Raw genomic sequence first — 24,763 nt, 5'->3', positions numbered from 1 at the left:
CAGACATCTACTCAAAAATTCCTGAAACAATGACAGGGGACAGTATCAGGAAATTTATCTCTAAACCATTCTCTGTGTAAAAGTTCATTAGAAAGGTGGCATATTGAAGGGCAGAGCCAAGATGGGGGAATAAAGACAGGAACTCCCACAAGCTCTCCCCCCCAGACCACTCCAAATACCTTTAAATAATGACTCTAGCCAAATTCTAGACTGGTTTAGAACCCACAAAAAGATTGAGTGAAACAATTTTCCAACCCAAGGCAACTTGGAAGATCCACAGGAAAGAGACAGACATTAGAAAGACCTACAGCACAGTCCAGACCATGCTGGGGCAAACCAGCTTCCAACCATCCAGAATAGCCTGTAGGGCACCTGAATTCATGGAAGTTGTAACAATTTCCAGACCTTTCAGCCCAGGAGCTGCCAAGGACAGTTGGGAAGCTCGGTAGGAAAACTCTGCTGCAGGAGAGTGAGAAAGGAGCCCAGTTCAGTACAGGGCTCAGAGCAGAACTGGGCAGGCCTAGAGAGCTAATCAGCTCCACACGGCAGCTGCTTCCAGAGTGTTTAGCCCATGATTCATTAGGGGTTTAGAGAAGAGTGAAGAGGTCTCTTTGCTACCCCTGAGGCAGGACTCTTGATTTGTCCATTCTCAGATTCAGGTGGCAGCCTGAGGCCCCAGTCTCAGAAAAAGAAGCTTTATTGCCATAGTGGAGCAAGGTCTCTCCTAATCATTCCAGGACAAAGGGAAGTGCTTGTGGTCATTCACAAACCAGAACCCAGGCCAGGAGAGCAGTCAAGTCTCTCATTGAGACTTTGTAGGAATTGAGGTCCCTGGGGTTGTCCCTGAAAACAGCTGTAAAAACCCTCAAAAGTTTAGAAAAGTGTGCCCTCACCCTGGAAGCAGAGCCCCACCTTAATAAAGGGATATAATCAAGTCATGATCTAGGAAAATGAGCAAACAACAGAAGAATCTGATCATAAATAATTACTTTGGTCTGATGGAAGGAGCAAAATACACACTCAGAAGATGACAAAGCCAAAGCTTCTATATCTAAAGCCAACAAGAAAAATAAGAATTGGTCTCAGGCTATGGAGGAGCTCAAAAAAAGATTTTGAAAGCAAGTAAAGGAGGTAGAGGGAAAATTGGGAAGAGAAATGAGAATGATGCAGGAAAATCATGAAAACCAAGTCAGCAGCTTGGTGAAGGAGGTACAAAAAAAATACTTAAAAAAGCAACATCTTAAAAACCAATTTGGGTTAAATGCAAAAAGCAGTCCAAAAGGTCAGTGAGTAGAATGCACAGTCAGATGGAAAAGGAGATACAAAAGCCCTCTGAATAAAATAATTTCTTCAAATGTAGAATGAAGTTAAGGAAAGCAGATGATTTTGTGAGAAATCAAGAAACAGTAAAACACATCCAAAAGAATGAAAAACTAGAAGAAATTGTGAAATATCTCATTGGAAAAACAACTGGCCTAGAAAACAGATCCAGGAGAGATGATTTAAAAATTATTGGGTTACCTTGAAAGTCATAACCAGAAAAAGAGCCTGAACTTCAGTTTTCAAGAAATTCTCAAAAAAAGAAAAAAAAACCCTAAAAAAGGGGGGCAGTTAGGTGGCACAGTGGATAGACCACCAGCCCTGGAGTCAGTAGGACCTGAGTTCAAATGTGACCTGTGTGGCCCTGGGCAAGCCACTTAACCCCATTGCCTTGCAAAACAAACAAACAAACAAAAAACCCCCCCAAAAAACCTAAGTGTCCTGATATCAGAGTAGCACAGCATAAAACAGAAATTGAAAGAATATACCAATCACCTCCTGAGAACTGCCTTGAAATTTTATAGCCAAATTTCATAACTAGCAAGTTAAGGAGAAAATACTTAAAAGTAGACAGAAAAAATAATTCAAAAAGCTACAGTCTGGATAGAACTTCTACATTAAGGGCTTCAGACATGATATTCCAAAAGGCAAAAGAGTCTGGATGACAACCAAGAATCAAGTGCCCAGAAAAACTAAATATATTCTTTCAAGGAAAAAGATACAATGAGCTAAGGGACTTTCAAAACTTTCCTAATAAAATGACCAGAGCTGAACAGAAAATTTGATCTTCAAGTACAGGACTCAGGTGAAGCATAGAAAGAGTGGATGGGCAAATTATTAGGGACTTAATGATATTGAACTGTTTGTATTCCTACATGGGAAGAAGTAACTGAGAACTCATGAACTTTCTCATTTATAAGAGTAGTTAGAAGGATCATAAATAGAAAAGGCACAGGAGAGAGCTGAATTTGAAGGTATTATATATTAAAATGATGGAGTTAATGGGCAAGAAAAGAATGTACAGGGTGGCTAAGTGGTGCAGTGGTTAAAGCACAAGCAAAAAACCAAAAAAAGAAAAGAATGTACTAGGAGAATGGGGTAGAATGGGGTAAGTTAATTCTCATAAAAGAGGCAAGGAAAAGCTTTTGCAATGGAGTGGAAGAGGGGCAAGGTAAGGGAAAGTAAGTGAGCCTTATTCTCACTAGAAGCAGCTCAAAGAGGAAATAACATACTCAATTGGGTATAGAAATCTATCTTACCCCAGAGGAAAATAGGAGAAGGGATAGGAGAAAGAGAACAGGGGAAAAGGAGGGGGGTGTAGATGAAAGAAGAGAGAGTGTGAGAAGGTAGTCAGCTACAATATACATTTTTGGGGATTTTTTTTGCAAGGCAATGGGGTTAAGTCTCTTGCCCAAAGTCACCCAGCTAAGTGACAGACATTAAGTGTCTGAGGTCACATTTAAATTCAGGTCCTGCTGACTTCAGGGTCAGTGTTCTAACCACTTCACCACCTAGCTGCCCCTACAAAACATTTTTGAGGGACAGGGTGAAAGGAGAGAAAGAGAAAACAGAGTATGGGGGTGGGGAAAATACAGCTAGCAATAACAACTATGAGAAAAAAATATTGAAGTAATTTCTCTGATGGACTTATAATAAAGAATGATGGCTGAATATAGACTGAAACACTTTTTTCCCTCACTTTATTTTTCTAGGTTTCTTTCTCTGCTGGGAGGGGAGTGAATTATATCTACTTCTACAACATGACTATTGTAGTAACGTGTTTTGTGACTATACATTTTTTTTAAGGTTTTTGCAAGGCAATGGGGTTAAGTGACTTGCCCAAGACCACACAACTAGGTAATTATTAAGTGTCTGAGGCTGGATTTGAACTCAGGTACTCCTGACTCCAGGGCTGGTGCGCCACCTAGCGCCCCCATGACTACATATTTTTAACCTATACCAAGTAACTTGCTTTCTCAATGGGGGAAGTGGGGGTGGAAAGAAGGGAGAGAATTTGAAACTCAAGATTTCAGGAGTAAATGTTTCAAACTTGCTTTTGCATATAGTTGGGGTAAAAATTAAAAAATTAAATTAAATTTTTAAAAAAGCTAGCATATTTCACATGTAGAGATTTGCCAGAAATAAAACTGAGAGGAATGATTAAATCAAAGAGACTTTTGGTATAAGATTATGCTTAAGACATTATGCCACAAAAATATTAAAGGCCCACATTATAAATCATAGGACAAGATCCCTGTCCCTCTGAGGATGGATCAGTAGAGGTTTGGACTGCATATGCCACAGAAGTACTAAAAGACTGGTAGCCATCTGAGCCTAGTCTAAATGTGCAATAAAGTAGAAAGTACCAGCAGAGGATAAACTCTTGAATTTCTGGGTTCTAAGAGAGCAGAAACATCTAAATCCAGATCAAGAATGCAAGAGTCACACTCATTCCATCAGTACAACAATCGGGAGCAATTTTGGGCTGTCTGCAAAGGAGAGTGCCATCTGTATCCAGATAAGGAGCTGTGGAGTTTGAACAAAGTGCAAGGACTATTCCCTTTAATTTAGAAAAAAAGAGATATCTTATTGTCTGATCTTGTTACCTCTTAGACCTTCTCTAAGGATGTGATTTCTCTCTCATTCCACCCAATTTGGATCAAGGTACAACATGGAAACAAAGTAAAGACTGACATAGTGCTTTCCATGGGGGGGGGGGGGAAGCAAGATTGGGGGAAAATTGTAAAACTCAAATAAAATCTTCAATAAAAATTAATTAAAAAAAAAGAATGCAAGAGTCAGAGTGACACTACTGACCTAGTTGACCTAGTTTGAGTGATGAGGTAGCATTCTGCTAGATTCAACAATACTCTGAGCACAAGGAGCACAAAGAATTTCTCTACAAATGTGGGTCAAAAGTTGTGAGCCTACTAGTGAAGTTTTACTTTACTAGAAAAAGGAGTGAGACAACCTAGGAAAGCAAACAATTTGAATAATTTAAGAGTGCTGAGAATTTTAAGGATGGCCTAAACCAAAGGAACACTTAGCAAATGCTATACAGAAAATAAACTTTTGATTTATGGGTGGATAATAGAAAAGGTTAAAAAATAGTGGCACAATGGGCTGAGACTGTATTGAGTTGCCCAGTTCTAGAAAAATCAACTTTAATAATTTTAAAACATCTTTACAAGTGTGGATTAAAGAAGCATATCAAGAGAATTACACTGATAATGAAGATTTGAAGATGAAAATTTATAGAGAATTTATAGGAAAAAAGAACCACAGAGAGATCAACTTATTTGTAAAAATTAAAGTCCAAGTGAAAGTCATATAGTCTAATACAAGCATTACAAAGAAGGAGAATCTTTTTCTATTTCAACAATGGCCTTGATGAAGACATGAAGGTAGGAAAAGGCATGCCCCGCCGATAGCAAAATCAGTGCTAGGAAATGAAAAAGGGGACAGTGATTAAGTTCACCCTGGATCTTGAAAAAAGAGTAAGTACAATGTCATCATCAGTGAAATTACAACTTGATACAGTATGTCAGTTAACAAGTATTAATTAAAAATTATATGTCTAAGCATTGATGATAAGAAGAAAAGTAAAAAGTCCCTGCTCACAAGTAGTTCACCCTCTAATGGGAACCCCAACATCCAAATAACCATGTACACAGACAAGATCTATCAAGAGTAAAAGGAAGATCATCTCAGAAGAAAAGAGCAAGCACCAGGGAGGGCAGGAAAAAGGCTCCTACAAAGGGCAATATTTATGTTAAGTTTTGGAGGAAGCCAGGGAATGGAGGAAAGAAGGGAGAACATTCCAAACAAGAGAGGTAGTTATTACAAAAGTGCAGAGTTGAGATATGGGGTATTATGTTCAGAAGCAGCAATTAGGTCAGTGAACTGGATCACAGAGTTCATGGGGGTTGGGGGTGTGGGGCAAAAAAGTAACTTTGAGAAGTCTGTAAAGGTAGCAAGGAGTCAGGTTTTCAAGAATTTAAATTGCCAAAAGAGTTGATATCTGATAATGAAGATAATAGGGAGCCTGTGAAATTTATTAAGCAGATGGATGATTTGGTCAGACCTGAACAATAGAAAAATCACTGGCAGCTGGGTGGAAAAAGGATTGGAGTGGAGAGAAATGAATTAGAAGTCTACTAAAGGGGTGGCTAGGTGGTGCAGTGGATAGAGCACCAGCCCTGGAGTCAGGAGTACCTGAGTTCAAATCCGGCCTCAGACTCTTAATAATTACCTAGCTGTGTGGCCTTGGGCAAGCCACTTAACCCCAATTGCCTTTCAAAAACCTTAAAAAAAAAAAAGTCTACTATACAAAACCCATTCATTCCTCAATTCAAGGCATCCAAAATAATTACACTGATAATAGTAATGATTATAATAATAATTGATAGCCACCACTTATATAACACTTAAAAGGTTTTCAAAGACCTTTACAAATATATCATTTTATATTCATAACAATACTGAGAAGTAGATATTTTAATAGCTGAGGAAACAGAAGAGTTTCATTTTCTCAGTAGAAATGAAGTGATTTTCCCAAAGTCACACAGTTAAGTGTCTGAGTCTATGAACTTAGATTTTTCTTTTCTTAAAATTAGTTCACATTACTATAATATTCTTGTGTAAAAAGTAAACATAATTCCCTCCACAAAGATAGAGAAACCTTAAGAAAAATAAAGTGAGAGGGAAGAAGTATGCTTCAGTCTGTATTCTGATGCCATCATCTCAGTCTTTGGGGATGGACTGCATTCTTTATAAGTCCATATGATAAGTATTGCTAGCTATATTTCCCTCCATCTGATACATCCCAACTTCCATTTACTCTATTCTCTCTCCTTTCATTCTGTCTCTCCTCAAAAGTGTATTGTATCTGACTACCCTCTCCTCCATCACCTACTCCTTCCTTCCTTTCTCCCCATCCCCCTTTCTTCCATCCCTTTCCTCTCCTTTTATCTTCTAGGGTAAGACAGATTTCTATACCCTACTGAGTGTGTATGTTAAGACTTTTCTGAGCCACTTCCAATGAGAGTAAAGGCTTACTTATTCCCCCTCACCTTCAACTCCATTGCTAAAGCTTTTTCCTTCTCTCTTTTCTCCTTTTTTCTTTTCTCTTTTCTCTCCTTTCCCTTTCTCTCAGTACATTTCTTTCTCGCCCATTAACTCCATCTTTATATTATACCTTCTTATTCAGTTTCCTACTGTGCCTTGTCTATAATGCTCATTCTAACTGACCTAATGAGAACATTCATATGAGTTGTCAGTACAAGAGGTTCAACATCATTAAGTTCCTCCTAGTTAGTCCTTCTCATCCACCCCCTCCATGCTTCACCTGAGTCCTGTACTTGGAGAGCAAACTTTCTGTTCAGCTCAGGTCATTTCAATAGGAAAGTTTGAAAGTCTCCCATTTCATTGAATTCCCATCTTTTCCCAGAAAGAGTATATTCAGGGGACAGAGCCAAGATGTTGACAGAAGAGTCTCTCTTAGGTGCTCTCGCCATAATATTTCAAAAGTCATAAAATTATGACTAACTAAATTTTCGAGACGGAACCCACAGAAAGATCCAATGTGGCAGTTCTCCAGACCAAGGTAGCCTGGAAAATAGTGGAAAGGCTCCACTCCATGGGGTTAGAGGGGTGGCCCACCAGAGTGAAGGAACTTCAGCCACTGGAAGCAGCCCCAAGGCACCTGGGGCTCACGGCAGCAGGGGCAGTTTCCTGACCTGCATCAAAGGAGCACTGGGCACAACTTGGAAGATGGCGGGGGGGGGAACAGACCTCTGCCAGAGTGGGCACATGAAGGCCAGCCCTCAGGGCACTCAGCAAGCAGCAGTGGCTGTGGCAGCTTTGAGTGCTCAGCATACCAAAGGTGGGCAAATGGAAAGAGACTTCCAACATCTGTCCTCTGTACCTGGAACAGGACTCTGGGGCTCTGACCACATTCAGACCCTGATCGCAGTCTAGGCACCCCCATAGAACAGCAGGCCCCCCCCACCTCAGCTCCATGGCACAGGGGGGCGCATATGGTCATTCACAGACCAGGAGGGAGGACAGAGCCTCACACACTGAGATCCTTGTGGGGGGGGGGGGGTCCCAGTAATACTCAAAAGCTCAGGAAGCACCCCAAAACCAGGCACAGGCTGAGGACATGAGTAAACACAGAAAAAAGAGGAACACCATTGAGAAATACATTGTCTATGATCCGAAGAAGGAACAAAATACTCAATCTGAAGATGAGGAAGTACAAGCTTCTGCATCTAAAGACTGCAAGAAAAACAGAAATTGGGCTCAGGCGATGACAGAGCTCAAAAAAAAAAGATTGAAAGAGTATATTCAGTTTTACTGCATAGTTAGTTCTTGGTTGTATGCCAAGCTCTTCTGCCTTCTGGAATATCATATTCCAAGCCCCATGAGTCTTTAATGTACAAGCTGCTAAATCCTATGTAATCCTGACTGCAGCTTCATAATATCTATATAGCTTCTTTCTGCATGCTTATAATATGTTCTCCTTAGCATAGGAGTTCTGGAATTTGGCTAGAATATTATTGGGAGTTTTAATTTTGGAATTTCTTTCAGGAGATTCTCTCAATTTCAATTTAATCCTCTGCTTTTAGAATATCAGGGCAATTCTTTTTTTTTTTTCTGGTCATGATTTTCAAGTAACCCAATAATTTTTTTTTAGGTCTTTGTAAGGCAAATGGGGTTAAGTGGCTTGCCCAAGGCCACACAGCCAGGTAATTATTAAGTGTCTGAGACCGGATTTGAACCCAGGTACTCCTGACTCCAGGGCCGGTGCTTTAGCCACTATGCCACCTAGCCACCCCCAACCCAATAATTTTTAAATTATCTCTCCTTGATCTGTTTTCCAGGTCAGTTGTTTTTCCAATGAGGTATTTCACATTTTCTTCAAGTTTTTCATTCTTTTGGTTATGTTTTACTGTTTCTTGATTTTTCACAAAGTCATTAGTTTCCCTTAGCTCCATTCTATATTTGAAGGAATTTTTATCTTCAGAGAACTTTTATATTTCCTTTTCCATATGACCAATTCTGCTTTTTAAGGTATTTTTCTCCTCATTGAGCTTTTGGACAGCTTTTTCCATTTGACCCAAACCGGTTTTTTAGAAGTTATTTTCTTCAGTACTTTTTGGTCTCTCCTTCACCAAACTTGGTATTCATGTTCCTGCATCACTCTCATTTCTCTTCCCAATTTTTCCTCTACCTCCCTTAATTTTTAAAACTTTTTTGAGTTCTTCCATCATAGCCTGAGACCAATACCAATTTTTCGTGGAGGCTTTGGATACAGAAGTTTTGACTTTGTCATCTTTTTAATGTGTATTTGTTCCTCCAAGGGAGCAAAGTAATTGTCTATGGTCAGATTCTTTTTCTTCTGTTGTTTGCTCATTTCCCTGGAAAATGACTTGATTTTAACTCTTTGTTAAGTTGGGGCTCTGCTTCAAGGTTGGAAGACACACTTTCCCATGTTTCTGAGGGCTTTTGAGGCTGTTTTCTGGGATAGCTCCCCCTTCCCTCCTGGGACCTCAATTCCTTCAAGGTCCTATGAGAGGCTCTGACTGCTCTCCTGGCCTGTGCTCTGGTCTGTGGATGACCACAAGCACTTCCCTCTGCCCTGGAACTGTGAGGAGGCTTTCTCCTCCAGGATGGGGTTCCAGACTGTGACCTGGAACTGAGTATGAGCAAAGCAACAGAGTCCTGCCTCATAGATAGCTGAGAGATGTCTGCAGTGTCCCGAGACCTGCTTACCATCAGTGGGCTGAGCACTATGGAAGCAGTTCCTGGGTGGTTCCATAGTCCTGCTTCTGGTTCTCAGATCAGGGCTGCGCTTGAAGCCTGTGTTGGTCTGGGCTCCATGCTCACTGTGGGGTGGCAGTTTTTCTGTTGACCTTCTAAGTTGTCTTTGGCAATCCCTGGGCTGAGAGGTCTGGAAACTGCCCCTGCTGCCACACACCCAGGTGCCCCCAGAGATCCAGGACCCAGGCACCAGGAGAGCTATTCCTGGATGGCTAGAGCCTGTTTGTACTGCACTGCAGCCCTTTCATACCCCAGAACAGACCCTTCCTGTGGATCTTTCAAGTTGTCTTGGCCCAGAAAATTGTTTTACTCAGACTTTCTATGGGTTACACCACTCCAAAATTTGATTAGAGTCATATTTAAAGACATTTGGAGTAGTCTGGGGGGAGTTTCTAGTATTTCCTGACTTCATTCTGTCATCTTGGCTCCACCCCCCAACTCAGATCTTTCTGATCAGATCCAGTATTCTATCTACTGCACCCCTGGCAAAAGGCATATGTGAAGCACTCTACTATAAATGTGAATGAGATGGTCATAAAAATGTCAAGTATTCTTGAAGGGAGAATTATCACTTGGTTCAGAGGAAATTGCTGCCCACAAAATTGGTATCAAGAAACAAACAATGCACTAAAGACTGAATAGCTTTTTTACAACTAAAGCAACATAACAGAACTTTATTGAAAAATTTTGTTCAAAAATAATGAAGAAATTTAAAGAAACTAAACAAAGGTTTGTTTAACAGACAGAAAAGCAAGAATGTGAAGTATAACAATTGGAGAAGAAAACAGGAAGTAAGGAAGAAGAAAGGCTTACAAAATATTAATACCATAGATATGGAGATAGAATCTGAAACTATCACTATAATTCAAAGGAACTCTGAAATATGGATTAAAAGCTCAAACAGCAACTTGTGAATGTTAAAGCCCAACTTTCTTAATAGACACACTAGAGAGAACATATTAAAAGACTGACTTGTGATGAAAAAGGGTAAAAACATCACTTGTACAAAATATATTCATAGCAGCCCTGTTTGTGGTAGCAAGAATTGGAAATCAAGTAAATGTCCTTCAGTTGGGGAAACAGCTGATCAAACTGTGGTATATGTATGTCATGGAACACTATTATTCTATTAAAAACAAGGAGAGATGGGAATTCAGGGAAGCCTGGAGGGATTTGCATGAACTGATGCTGGGCAAGATGAATAGAACCAGAAAAACATTGTAGACCCCAACAGCAACATGGGGGTGATGATCAACCTTGATGGACTTGCTTATTCCATCAGTGCAACAATCAAGGACAATTTGGGGCTCTCTGCAATGAAAATATCATCTATATCCAGAGAAAGAACTGTGGAGTTTAAACAAAGACCAAGGACTATTACCTTTAATTTAGGGGGGGAAAAAACAAACAAACCCGTTTTCTTACTGTCTGATCTTGCTATCTCTTATACTTTATGTTTTTTCCTTAAAGATATGATTTCCCTCATCACATTCAATTTGGATCATTGTATACCAATGTATAGACTGGCAAATTGCCTTCTGTGGGGGGTGGGGGGAGGGAAGTAAGATTAGGGGGAAAATTGCAAAACTCAAAATAAATAAAATCTTAAAAGAAAAATTAAAAAGCTTTTGCACAGATAAAACCACTGTAACCAAGATTAAAAGAAATATAGTAAATTGGGAAACAATATTTACAACTAATGATTCTGACAAAGGACTCATTTCTAAACTATACAGAGAACTGAGTCATATTTAAAAAAAAAAAGCCATTCCCCAAATGACAAATGGTCAAAGGATATGCAAAAGCAATTTACAAATGAGGAGATCAAAGAAATCCATATGCATATGAAAAATTGCTCTAAATCATTAATTATTAGAGAAATGCAAATCAAAGCTTCTCTGTGGTACCACCTCACACCTCTCAGATTGGCCAGTATGACCAGGAAGGATAATGATCATTGTTGTAAGGGATATGGGAAATCTGGGACACCATTACACTGTTGGTGGAGCTGTGAACTCATCCAGCCTTTCTGGAGAGAAATTTGGAACTACGCCCAAAGGGCAACAAAAATGAGCATACCCTTTGATCCAGCAATACCACTATCGGGTCTATACCCTGAAGAGATGATGAAAAAGGGTAAAAACACCACTTGTACAAAAATATTCATAGTAGCCCTGAATAGGCAAAAAATTGGAAATCAAGTAAATGTCCTTCAATTGGGGAATGGGTTAGCAAACTGTGGCATATATGGAACACTACTGTTCTATTAGAAACAAGGAGGGACAAGAATTCAGGGAAGCTAGAGGGATTTGCATGAACTGATGCTGAGTGAGATGAGCAGAACCAGAAAAACACTGTACACTCTATCAGCAACATTGGGGTGAAATTTCAAGGACTATTCCCTTTAATTTAGGGAAAAAAAAACCCAGATATCTTACTGTCTGATCTTATTATCTCTTACACTTTTTGTTCCTTCCTTAAGGATGTGATTTCTCTCTCATCACACTCAATTTGCATCAATGTACAACATGGACAAAGCCCAACAGATTGCTTTCCTTGGGTGGGTGGGGAATAAGGTTGGGAGGAAAATTGTAAAACTCAAAATACAAATAAAATCTCTAAATACTGGATATACCACAAATGTGTTTTTAAATGAGAAAATATGTTAACACCAATTACAATGGATTTTCCCACAGAGACCACGGATAGGGTTCTTTTCTTTTTTTTTTTAATTTAACGCAATGGGAGGGGCAGCTAGGTGGCGCAGTGGCTAGAGCATCGGCCCTGGAGTCAGGAGGACCTGAGTTCAAATCCAGCCTCAGACACTTAATAATTACCTAGCTGTGTGGCCTTGGGCAAGCCACTTAACCCCATTGCCTTGTAAAAACTAAAAAAAAAAAAAAAAAAAAAAAAATTAAGGCAATGGGGTTAAGTGACTTGTCCAAAGTCACACAGCTATACAATTATTAAGTATCTGATGCTGAATTTGAACTCAGATCCTCCTGACTCCAGGGCTAGTGTTCTATCCACTGTGCCACCTAGCTGCCCCCAGGTTATTTTCTTTTAAGGAAGAAAATGGAATCTTGACACACTGAAAGTTTAGTTCTAGGTCTGTAGAGAGAAAAGATTTAGAAAGCTTCTTTTCTGAGAAACAGAATTTAATATTTATCTTCTAAAGAAATATTGTAGGGGCAGCTAGGTGGCACAGTGGATAGATCACCCATCCTTGAGGCAGGAGGACCTGAGTTCAAATTTAACTTCAGATGCTTAATAATTATCTAGTCATGTGACTTTGGATAAGTCACTTAGCCTCACTCCCTGTTAAAAAAAAACCCAAAAAAATATACATATAAGAAATAATATAAATAGATTTTAGCTTTCATGAGAAGTCTGTAGTATTGATGAGCTGACTCAGTAAATAATCATGTTTTGTTGTTTTTGATAATAAATTATATAGCTAATAACTTTGTTTATTTTAGCCTGAGCAAAGAAGGGCAGAGGGAAAGAGAGATAACCAAACACTTATGGGAAAAGAGGATTCTCCAGTTTGTTAAATGAGTCATAAGTTATTTCATTTAATAAACTGAGTGGGGTTCACATATAATTATTTAATAAAAGTATATTATAACTTTAATAAGGTGGAAATATCAGAACATACCTTGGAACATACTGTTTCCATATCTTGGAACCCAGGTTGAAAATGAACAAGTTAATACATGGAGAGCAATGATCATACCAAGACTGGTAAAAATGATGAAAGAGGAAAAATGGCAATTTTTAGAAGGGTTATGGGAAGATAGGAAGACTAGTGCACTATTAGGAGAGCTCTATATTGTTCCAAATGGTCTGGAAAACAATTTGTAGGTATAACCAAAAAGCCAGTAAGCTCTGACTAAGCAGCACAAAGAAATAAGAGGGATAAGATCCATATGTACAAAATGTACCGAAGAATGGATGAACAAACTGAGGTATTGTGAATATAATGTAATTCTATTAGCCTGTAAGAAGTGACAAATATAACAGCTTCAGAGAAGCCTGGGAACACTTATATGAACTGATGAAATGGGCATAACTAGAACAATTTATATGAAAACCACCAAAATATAAAGGATAACTACTCTGAGACTTGGGAGTTCTGAATCAGGACTTCAGAAAACTGATGATGAAGTACACTTCCCACTTCTTTGCTGAGAGATGACAGACCAAAAGTGTGGACATAAATTTACAGATAGACAATCTGATGATTTGTTTTACTTGGTGACTTACTGATTACAAGAAGGTTTCAATACAAAGAATAGGGGAATAGTGAAAGAAAGGAATTTGTGGGTAATGAAAGTGAAACCAAAAAAGGGAAACAATATCAATAAAACATTGAGAAAATATATAGAAGAATGGAGAAGGCAGAGGAGAGACAGAGGCAGGACAGTTTTGCTACTACGGTGTTAAATTTCATACATAATTGTTGTTAAATGTATGCACTTTTCCTCTTTTTTATTTACTTTTTGAAATTGATTTTGACTTTTGCTTTGACAAACTGATAGTCTGATTGTACTGAGCCAGCTGATTCTAATATGGTTTCTATACAGTCAATTTCATTTTTTTGAGTTGTTTTTCAATGCTAGCAACATCTAGCTTTGGAAATATGAATGATATACAGGCATGAAGCATAAAAATAATTTAGAGATCTTTCACCACTAGTTTCTTATTATCAAATATACTTTTTGCCAACCACCCATTCACCTTACTTCAGTCAGCAAATATCAAGTATTTGTTGCCTTAGGTTGGAGTTTTATTATCAGATTTTTAAGAAAATTTTATTTATTTAAGGCACTGGGGTTAAGTGACTTGCCCAAGGTCACAGCTAGGCAATTATTAAGTGTCTGAGGCCATATTTGAACTCACATCCTCCCGATTCCAGGCCGGTGCTCTATCCATTTCACCACCTAGCTGCCCTATTATTAAGTTCTTCATAGAATTTCTCTAATTGTATTTTCTTCAACATATCTTCATAGCAATCTTTTTTTCTTATAAGTGTCACCAGATCAGATGACAAAGATGAAAATATGTTTCTTACTGTCTTTGAGTATACTTCATAAATCAAGAAAACAAAGAAAAAACTAACATTGACATTCAATTTCCATGAATATAGGTATACCCTTCACTGAAGACCACAACCCATTTAGACTTTAAATGGATCAAAAAATTCATTGCCTAGTATGAACTTTTTAGTGATGAGCCCTTTCTGACTAGTCATTAGACAAGAGATAATACATAGGCTTCAAAAGTCCAAGATTTCCTCCACAATATGATGCAATATTGAAGTTGAGTATGGGGGTGGGGTGGGGGATGGATGCTGGAATCACTAACCAAATTTAAAGCAAGGCAAAATAATAAGATGCTGTTATTCACAAATGATAATGGCAATGGAAATAATACCTGCTTAGACTTTGGCTTTGGAATCAGAGGCTTTAAAACTGGGGATTTTTCCTTGTTTGCATTTCTATTAGGCAGAGTAGATTTCTTGGATAATTTCTTCATATTATCTAAAATGTTACTTGATGTTGAATTGACTGAAGTAGCTGATTCTTTTGAACTGGTTGATACCTAAACAGATATAGTATTAAAATTTCACTTTAAAATAAAAAAAAATTCTTTTTCTCAAATTTCAGTGAAAATCTTTTAGCAAATCTTATCTTTATAAATAAAAATGATGAACATAGCTGGCAAAGCCTAAAGGTGTATACTTCAAATGTAAACACCAGGCCTCAACTGGCCAAATCATTATATATGAAACAATATTCAGGGCTACTAAAAGTTGTAATTGCTGACAATGCTAAAGATTAGCAAATTTAAAAAAATTCCTGCCAAAGAGAACAACTGTTTAGTCATTAAAAACTGATGGCAGTATGTTATGTCACTTTTAAAGAGATCTATAAAAAAACTAAATGTCAAGTCATTTCTGGCTTGGATAAGGAATATAAACAAAACAAAATTGTGTAGAAAGCTACATTTGCAATATCTGACTGGCTCAAAAGTACTTTCAAAAGGATTTTTTAAATATTGTTTATAAAACAAAAAATCAGAAATAGTTTAACAATTAAGTTCCAAACTATTCTCTTTAAAAGTGAAATGACAATACTGCAGTCAGGTTTTAATGACTCCAAATATTTCTTTAATTTTGAGCACATCCGTCACTTCTCCCAAACATTGCTAAATTACAGAAAATATCTTACTTGAAAAATTCTTACCTTAAAGGGATTTACTCGTCCTTGACTGCTAGATGTAACTGCACCATTGAAATAAAGAGAAACTCAATTTTATTATTTACATTTAAATATTTTATCCAAAATTACAAATATGTAAGTATATTTATTTTCAAAGAACATATGAAAACTTACATAATTTCACAAAGTTATGATTTTAACAAAACGTTTATAGTAAGCCTAAGACAATTTCATAGAATAGCAACAACATTTTCTTAAGTGAGACAATGGGGAACATAACTTTGACTTTCCTACCTAAAGTGGAGATTTAGAATTTCTTCAGATAACAGATGAATCCTACTTAAACCTCTGTAGACTAAAGGGACTATTTCATATTTAGAAGAAGAGAACAAGGAAGAAACTCTCCTTGGCTTCAAAAACAAATTGACAGTCATTAATTCTAGGTATAAAGAAAGGACTAGAAGTTGTAGAAGAATAAATCAGTGAAGGAGAGAGATGCTAAGAAAGACAAGACCAAGACACATTTACGTTTTCATAAAGACTAGGGTGGATTTTAAGATTTGTAAATTTCCTGTTTTATATTACATTTTTTTCAACCTCCATTTGTTTTTGTGGATAGTGGAAGGGAGGGAAAAAAAATCAATGAAAGACTATGCTTATTTCAGAGCCACTAAGATATGATGAAGCTGGAAATCTATAATTCTTCAAAGTGATCTGGGAAAGAGGAGACCAGGTAAAATAAAAGACAGTGAGTAAGATACAAGGGCAGCAGGAGAGCAAATTCTGGATTTGAAAATAGGGCATGAACATTAACAAGAAGCTCCATACATCCACTCTTCTGTCCCCTCTTCCTTAGGAAAAACTTAAAATTGTTTCTCACCTGATTTGATAGTTGGCCCATCAACTGAATTTCCATTTTTACAAAATGGACTCTGTCCTAAAGAGCAAGCAAATAAGAGTATCGCTTAAATTTTTAACATTAAGCTCCACTATTGACAAAAGTATTCAATAAAGAGCTGATTCTATTCCTTTTATCTCTGAAATTAGCTGTTCTTTCTCAGAATCAGGATAGCTATCATTTTGACTTTCTAATATTTTAAAAACTCACATAATATTCTATTATACAGTGGAATTATTTATTGTAAATTTGTGTTGTTTCCCTTTAAGAGACCCTAAGTTTCATAAGGCAGTATCTTTCCTAAGGCATATCTTGATTTGTTGGCTCACAGGTCTTTTAGCTGAGATAGGGCATTTGAGTTCTTCTAGTCCTCACTTTTCTTTCTCTTGTGGAAAGGCAGTAGGAATAGTAATTATTGAATGAACTAAAATGGAGGGAGAAAGCATCCCATGCAAATGCAACAATTCTCTACCTGATAGCCATAAGCTATAATTCACCAGGAGAAAGCAATTCCTATTATGGAAATTAACTATTAAGGAAAATTATTATTTTAACATCACCCTACTCAGGACAGCCTTATCTTTTTTTCTTTCTGATTTTCTAATGTCCTAAACTTCTTATTGCGTTATAGAAAACATTACTTCATAATGTTCTGTGGAAATGCAATATGAATGTCAAGAGAAAAAAATAAATATTTGTCTTATTGTCCCCAAATGTATCTTACTATTCTTATGGAGATCTGTTTTTTCTTCTACTTCATCAGCTTCTTCACTATCGTCAGTATCATTTTCTTCATCGTTATGATTTGCAACCCTAGGATGGCTCCATTCTGTAGTGCTACTATAATTAAAAAGGAATAACGGTATTTATTAAGCACATTTATATAACATTCAGAAAAAATTAATATTAATAGCAAAAATTTAATTTTACCCAGTGTTCAGCTTATTTCTAAAATCTTCCTCTTCCTCGTTTAAGGATGCTGTCAATTCTGTTGCCTTCTCTACAGCCAACTCACTAAGTTTTTGAGCCAATATTAATCTCCTTGAGCGAGAAGCATATTTAATGGCTAAATTCACAGCATTTTGAGTCATTAGTTCAGCAAGCTCCACACAACGAAAATCTCGATCCAATTTACAAGAAAGCTAATACAAAGAGGAAAAAAATACAGACATCTTAATCTTTCATCGGGTTTTAAAAGTGAAGTTTCTAGAAATAATGAGACATGTTATCAGATAGACACATCCTGGAGAAGCTATTTTCACTCCTCCAGGCTCTCTAGATTTCTTTCTCCACTATCTTCTTCAGTGGGAGGCTACTCCCTTCCTCTCAGTTTTCTACTTCTTTAAGTGCTGTCTTCCTCCACTAAGAATGAAATCTCTTTGAGGGCAGGAACTCTTTCTTTCTGCATTTTTTTGTATTCCCAGTGCTTAGCATAGTAACTAGTACATACTAAATGCATAGATTTACTAATTTCTTATAGCAAAGATGAAAACCAATATCAAATCAGAATAAAAAATGAGAAGATATGGCAGAGAACTGAGGCAAAAGTAATCTAATGTTTAAAAGAGTTAAATGAGAAATTAATAAAAGAACACCAAATACTGTAATTTCTTTTTTCCTTTTTTTTGTTTTTGCAAAGCAACAAGATATCTTGTTGATCATCTTGAAAGAGATGATTGACTCAAGATGCAGAACAAGACCTATCTTTTCAGAAAGTTACTGAAATAGTAATTTTGTTTGACTATGTATATTCATTACATCGGCTTTTTTTTTTTCTTTTAGGTTTTTGCAAGGCAATGGGATTAAGTGGCTTGCCCAAGGCCTCACAGCTAGGTAATTATTAAGTGTCTGAGGCCACATTTGAATTCAGGTACTCCAGACTCCTGGGTCCATGCTCTATCCATTGTGCTACCTAGCCACTACTCTTTTCTTTCTTTTTAAATGGAGCTCTAGAGGTGAGGATGGTTATAGCAAACATCTTTTCCAAAAATATATACTAGAGAACAGAAAGAAGTCCAAAATTATAGACAAGATAGTTTGGAAAGTTACATCTTGAATTTATTATCTATTTTTTTGAAGGGAACTGAACATCACAGAAACTCACAATTTTATGTACAACACTTTTTTTCTATTTCACTATATAGAAATGCCCACTTTATTAAATATTAATTTCAAAATAAATTTTTTTAAATGAGAACATTGTCCGGGGTCTTCTTCCCCGGACTCCCGAGTGAGCTCCTCAGTGGGCACTGCTTCAGGCGTCCCTGGTGTTTTCCCTCCCCCGGGGATCAGCGAGGAGGGACTCAGGCAGACACTTCTTCAGGAGGCATATGTTTTATTAGGTGCAGAGGGATCCCCCGAATAGCTCAGGGTGATGACTAATATAGGGGGTTCGTTCTGGGCTGCCACCCCGATCCGCCCCGAGGGCAGGACCTACCACCCGATTGGAGCAATGGACACAGGCCAACCAGGTGAAGCCACTGCTCCCCTTAAGGAACCGTGTCTTCTTTAGATTGGCCTGACCTCACTCTCGGGGAGGTCCTATCCACTCAGGCGGTCAGGGCCGACCCCCGACAGAACATTAGAAAGGTAACTATTCAAACAACTGGAAGGGGAGTATGCAACAATAACATACACTTTAAAATTGGAAGAAGAAACAAAATACCCCCTCAGAAAGCTCATGTTTTCAAGGATCAAAGAAGGCATTATATAAGATAAAAAAAAAATGACTTGGAGGGGGTTTATTTTGCATTGATAGTTTTAATATACTAAATAAAAGCAGGGAAAGTGAATATATTAAGGAAGAAAGGAAGTGAAAGTAATAGAAGTTATTATCTTACTAGATAAAAAATATACAAACTTGGATGTAGGTATGAAAGGAGGCAACAAAATGTCACTTTCATCTGAAATATATAAAGGAGCATTGAACACAAAGAATATGGTATAGAAATATATTAAATGCAATAGGAAAATAGATGAGCATTGAGGAAGGATGGTTTCAAGAAAGGGAAGGATCAGGGAGTGATTAAACATAAACAAAATAAATTAACATTAGGGTAAAAAAAATCAGTAATCAGGATGGGGTAGGGGAAGAGAAATGGTGGATGAGCAGAAACAAATCACTTTAATTATAGATGACTAATAGCCAGCATTTATAAGAGTTTTTTAAGGTTTACAAAGAACTGTACATGTTAACTATTCTGATCCTCACAACATTCTTTTTTTCCAAAACATCTGTGATTTAACTGATGTGGGTCTTCTCCCCACCAATACATCCTCTCTCTATATAAGCAAAGTTTGTATGAGGATTAAAAAAATACATCATTTCGTATATAACCTTTTGGTGATGAGCCTCTCTTAACTTACCTATATAAGCGATTTAACAGAGCAGTGAGTTACATATAATTTATTTAGGTTTCATTAAGCAAAAGGATATAGTTTTTTAAGATGACAATTGAAAATGTTCTCCATTTCATTTATCAAAACCTACTGATATATATGACCTCTGAATAGTCAGAAGTTTATTTAAGAAAAGATATGGAAAAAATTAAATATAGTTGTCCTACACACACTGTACCTAATTATTACATAGAAATAAGCAATTGCCAATTTAAAATTTTAAAGCTTACAGATTCATAAATCATTGTTTATGTTCTGCACTTCTCATTTTCTGCTATGCATTAAACAGAAGCTACCTCAGTGTTAGCCAAAAGCACAGTACACAGGAGACAGAAAAAAACAACAGGGTCCAGAAACAGCTTTTCAAAGTTCCTCCTTATATACATAACAAGTGGGAAGTCCTATGGTGATGCAAATGCCATAGGGTAAATAACTCAGTGAATTTTGGCAGGACTCTCTCTCAGTTACAGGTCAATTTAGTCCTGGCCCATTTCCAGAAATGAAGTTTGGCAATGAGATTGGTCCAGATCAGTTCTAAAATATAATTCGGAAACTTCAAAGTCAAAGGAGCAGCTTCAAAATTTCCTTGGTTTCTTAGGGTCCTTTGAAATGGGTTAATCATTTTCTGGACTAAAGTAGACCCCCTCATTAATCTTCTAGAGCCCAAGAAACTTCAGTGCAGTCAGAATGAACTTTTATTTGAAGATGAATATGGAAAAAAAAGCAATTTAGCTTCACCTTCTTTGATACTTGATTAAATCCTCTCTATCCTCTAGATTTTCATGACAATATTCTTTCTTCATTCTCTTCCTATTTCTTTGGTTGCTACTACTTTGTCTCTTCTGTTGGATCATCAACCATTTCCCACTCTAAAATGTGTATACCTACATTTTAGTTTCTGCCCTGAGTCTCCTGCTCTTTTTTTCTTTACTCTCTCTCTAGAGGGAATCTTATCAACTCTCAGAGACTCAACTATGGTTGGTTTGGTCCTTGTCCTTCATTATCAAAGAAGAATAAAATGATATCACTACATTTGAGACATTGGCTGATCATGCAAATATGAGTTTGGAATGCTCTACCACAAGTTGGGTACAAGTAGTCCATGTGAACACCTGGGGTGGGAACACTAAAATTACGTATGTCATGTTTCCTTTGAACTGCTTCAATTTTGCCTTCCTCATATAGTACAGCACCCTCACTGATGAAGGCATACCATGCTGGGTGATCCTGTGCCGTTTCTCCCATGCTGTACAATCAATTCTAAAGTTCTTCAGTGAAACCTTAAGGTTGTCTCAGTATCACTTCTTCTCTCCCCCTTGTGAATGCTTGCTCTGTGTGAATTCTCCACAGAATAGTTTTTTGGGCAAGTGCATATCTGGCATTCTAATAAGATGTCCAGCCCATCATAGTTGCACTCTCTGTAGCAACGTTGGAATGCTGGGCAGTTTAGTTATTCTTCCAGTCATTCAGGTTTGCGACTTCAGAGTCATCCTCAACTCTTCACTCTCCCTCACGCATACATCCCAATCTTGTCAATTCTTTCTACACAGTATCTAGCATGTGTCCCCTCTTCTACACTCACACAAGTTAACACCCTAGCCCCTTTAACAATGCTTACCTTGACTATTGCAATAGTTTCCTAACAATTTTTCCTGTCATAGGGGTCTCCAAACCACAGTACATAAGTGATACTGCTAAAGCACAGTTATAACCATGTGATATCCTTGTTCAAAAAACACCAGTGGCTGCCTGTAATATCTAGAAACAAATACTACAAAGTTCTTGGGCATTTAAAGTCTTTCACAACTTGATTCCAATCTATTTTATAGGTTTCTTATATATTATTTCTCTTCATATACTCACAGATCAGCCAAACTAGCCTTTTTTGTTGTAACTTACAAATGACATTATATAACTTGCCTTCATTCATTTGCACCATCTACTTGCCACGTCTGGAACATACTTCTCCCTTCCCTAAGTCTCTTGCTATTTCTGACTTTCAAAGGCTCAGCTCAAATACTGACTTCTACAAGAGAATTTTCCTGCTCCTCAAAGCTGCTCACTTACCACCTCATTACTCCTTATTTACTTTGTCTTTCTCATATATATCATGCAGTTTCCCCCAATGAAATGCAAACTCTTTTCAAAGACAGACTTCCATTTTTGTACCTAAGTTATCAGCATCTAGCACAGTGCCTAGTCTAAGAACAGGTGCTTAATTAATACTTTTTTATTAAAAGGAAATAAATTCACTTAACAATGTGATAGTTAATCTGTACCACTGTATTAAATTTAAATTATAGAAAATTATTGCTTGAAGACTTTGGTGTCTCATATTTATTTTATTTGCTGACATTATATGGCAGACAATTATAAAACATCACAAAAAACATCAAGAATCTGAAGGATGGAAGCAGATGGGGGCATAATGGATATGACCCTGGAGTCAGGAGGACAGTAAGTTCAAACTTGGCCTCAGGCATTTATTTGACCCCGGGCATCTCACTTAACCCCAACTGCTTCCCAAAATAAAACAAAACAAAAAGAATCTGAAGGATGATGAAGAAAAATAAATGGGAAAATCTTGTTATCAACAGTGTTGTGTGTAATAAACAGTCCATGCTATCCTGTAACACCTGAACCATTAACCAAAACTAAAACCAAGATAGTGAAAACCAAAGTTAACATGGGGGCTCCTGATCCTTATTAAGATCTCCCTTCACTATCACTGTACCCATAAGGAAGGGGCTACAGGGACTCCCTTGACCTTTACTAGGACTGGATTGGGGTTCTCTTTCTTTTTTTGGGGGGGGGTTCTCTTTCCCATGTGACTTATTGCCCAGCCTAATCCCAATAGCACTCTTCTTCCTGCTCAAATTATCTTCTATTTATTTCACATGCTTAGTTCTCAAAGTGAATATGGGCAAGTCACTTAACCCTATTGCCTTACAAAAAAACAAAACAAAACAAAGTGAATGCAATACTCCTAAAGGAGTTTTTGTTTTAGTGGACTTTACACAGTAGATGGTTAATGAATATTTGCTAGTCAGGATCCACAAAAAGGGAAAAGACTCATTCTAAAGAAAGGCCTTAAGTATAATGGACAGATAGCCTAGGAGTTACTTGTGGAAGGACAAGGAAAAGAATCCTACTGGAGTGGAAGCATTAGATGGGGCAATCTTCATTGATGGCAAAAGTACTCACCTTCCCAGATTTGTGATTTCAAAGTATTTCAGAATTTTACAGAATTATTTGCTTTACTTACCGCAAACATTTTCATTAACAATTCTTGTTGCTCCTTTACTGCCTGATTTTTAGTGCTTTCTTCATATTCATAGTCATTTGCAGATAAGTAATCAAGGTAATTGTGAAATATAACTGAACGCCAAAACTGTTCCTTAAGAGAAAAATAAATACTTGTTTATTATAAATTAGTGATTTATTTCGTTATTTCATAGGGTTATATCAATTATCTTCAGATATCAATCTCTAATATATGGTTCCTTGACACCTCCCTTCTAGTTAACTGATTCTTAATATAAAGAAATAAAGTGCAGAACAGAGAAAACAAAGAATATCCTAAAAAGTAAACTGCTTATTCTTTGTCTCCTCAGCTAATGTAGTATACAGTTCTGTTCAAGCTGCCTCACATTAGGTATTTATTTTATTTCTCCAGCTGGATTATAAATTCCCTGATGATTGGATCATATCTTTCTCTTAAAAGTCTACCACCATCAGTGCCTTACACAAAAGAATCCTGAATCAATGATTATTATTAGCCTTGCTTGAACTTCAGTATAAAAATGTCAGTGTTATGCATACCCTGGGACTCTCTACAACTTTAGATATAACAAGGTATTTTTGTAAGTTAAAACATCTTAGAAGGGATTCAAGATTGAATTATCTTATGCTCTAGCTAAATATTAAATTGCAACAGAGATACCATCATGTTAAGTTAATGTTGTTCTGAAGATCATACTTGTTTCACTATCAGTATTTAACAAACATTTCTCAAATTCAGTGTTGCAATTTTATTTTCACATACCTCCATTTGTCCTTTCTCTGTTGCCATTTGACAATATGGAAGTTGAAAGGATAATACAACTACAGCCGGCCGTGGAAGAGTAGGGGGAAACCGAGACCCTTTACAAGGAATACACCTATTGATAAGGAAAAAACCTATTACATCATTAAAACCCTCCAAAATATCAGTTCTCCTTTATGCCTTAAACAATGAATATGTGACAAATAACAGATTGTATAATATATAACAAATTCATTTACAATTAATGCTTGTTTTATAAAGGCAAAGACAAGATATAGTTTCTCAACTCTGAAAATCTGTGTCACTTTTCCTATCACCTCTGAATTAAACAGCAAACTCATTAATAAGCTCCTGAGTGGGATAAAGTCTGAGATTTCTTCAGTAAAATATTATAGATTGAATTTGGTTAACTATGTGCCCCTCCTCCCTTGACAAAGCAAACTTCTGGGATATTGGTGAAGAGTCAACTGACCACACCTTATCTGTTGAAGTCTGGAGAATCATTCAATTCCTGGGGTTGAAGAGATAATCTGGTTTTGGTTTGAATTTATGCTCTTTTCCCTAAATTAGTTTGCTGGTCTAGATTGTAAAACCACATTCCCCATTAAAGGGGGGGGGGGTTGAATTAGGATAAATGTGATTTTTGGACCTTTCACTTTTGCCTCAATCTCTCTAATTGATTGTGGCCCGAGAAACGAATACCTTGAGAAATCTCCAAAATTTATTTAAGTGGCATTTGTCCCACACACTCCTAACTGAAATAAGCTTTCTTATCATTTGCCCAAATAATATGCTAGAGGAACATAGCGACTCAACCCCCCCCCCCCAAAAAAAACCCTGGAGTTTATAGACCTCTCTAAGATACATTATATTCATTTCATGGAGTGCCTCTTCTCTGGACATACTCCTTCATGCCCTTTCCTGGAAACTTTCATATAACATGCTTCTTCTCAACTGAGTCCCTCACCTTCCTCAGAAAATAATCTAGCGTCTTTCTGCCTCTAATATCAATTACTGGGGGAAAAAACTGATGAGACTTGGTGAAGACTCATA

General features: G+C 37.2%; 1 protein-coding gene across 3 annotated transcripts in view; it reads right to left on the bottom strand.

Annotated features, from left to right (window-relative positions):
• Positions 1–24,763, bottom strand: part of WDHD1 (WD repeat and HMG-box DNA binding protein 1) — a 100,834-nt gene that overhangs the window by 13,653 nt on the left and 62,418 nt on the right. For all 3 annotated transcript variants that reach the window (XM_074213449.1, XM_074213448.1, XM_074213450.1), the window contains 7 exons: positions 23,711–23,825; positions 22,931–23,062; positions 17,197–17,408; positions 16,991–17,106; positions 16,249–16,305; positions 15,393–15,430; positions 14,581–14,748 (listed from right to left, as the gene is read on the bottom strand). In XM_074213449.1, coding sequence (XP_074069550.1) covers positions 14,581–14,748; positions 15,393–15,430; positions 16,249–16,305; positions 16,991–17,106; positions 17,197–17,408; positions 22,931–23,062; positions 23,711–23,825 — 838 coding nt within the window. The remainder of the gene's footprint in view (positions 1–14,580; positions 14,749–15,392; positions 15,431–16,248; positions 16,306–16,990; positions 17,107–17,196; positions 17,409–22,930; positions 23,063–23,710; positions 23,826–24,763) is intronic.

The sequence above is a fragment of the Macrotis lagotis genome, chromosome 1 (assembly GCF_037893015.1).
Source record: "Macrotis lagotis isolate mMagLag1 chromosome 1, bilby.v1.9.chrom.fasta, whole genome shotgun sequence".
Taxonomy (NCBI): Eukaryota; Metazoa; Chordata; class Mammalia; order Peramelemorphia; family Peramelidae; genus Macrotis; species Macrotis lagotis.
The sequence above is the reverse complement of the archived record's forward strand: the minus strand, read 5'-3'. Positions and strand labels throughout refer to the sequence as shown.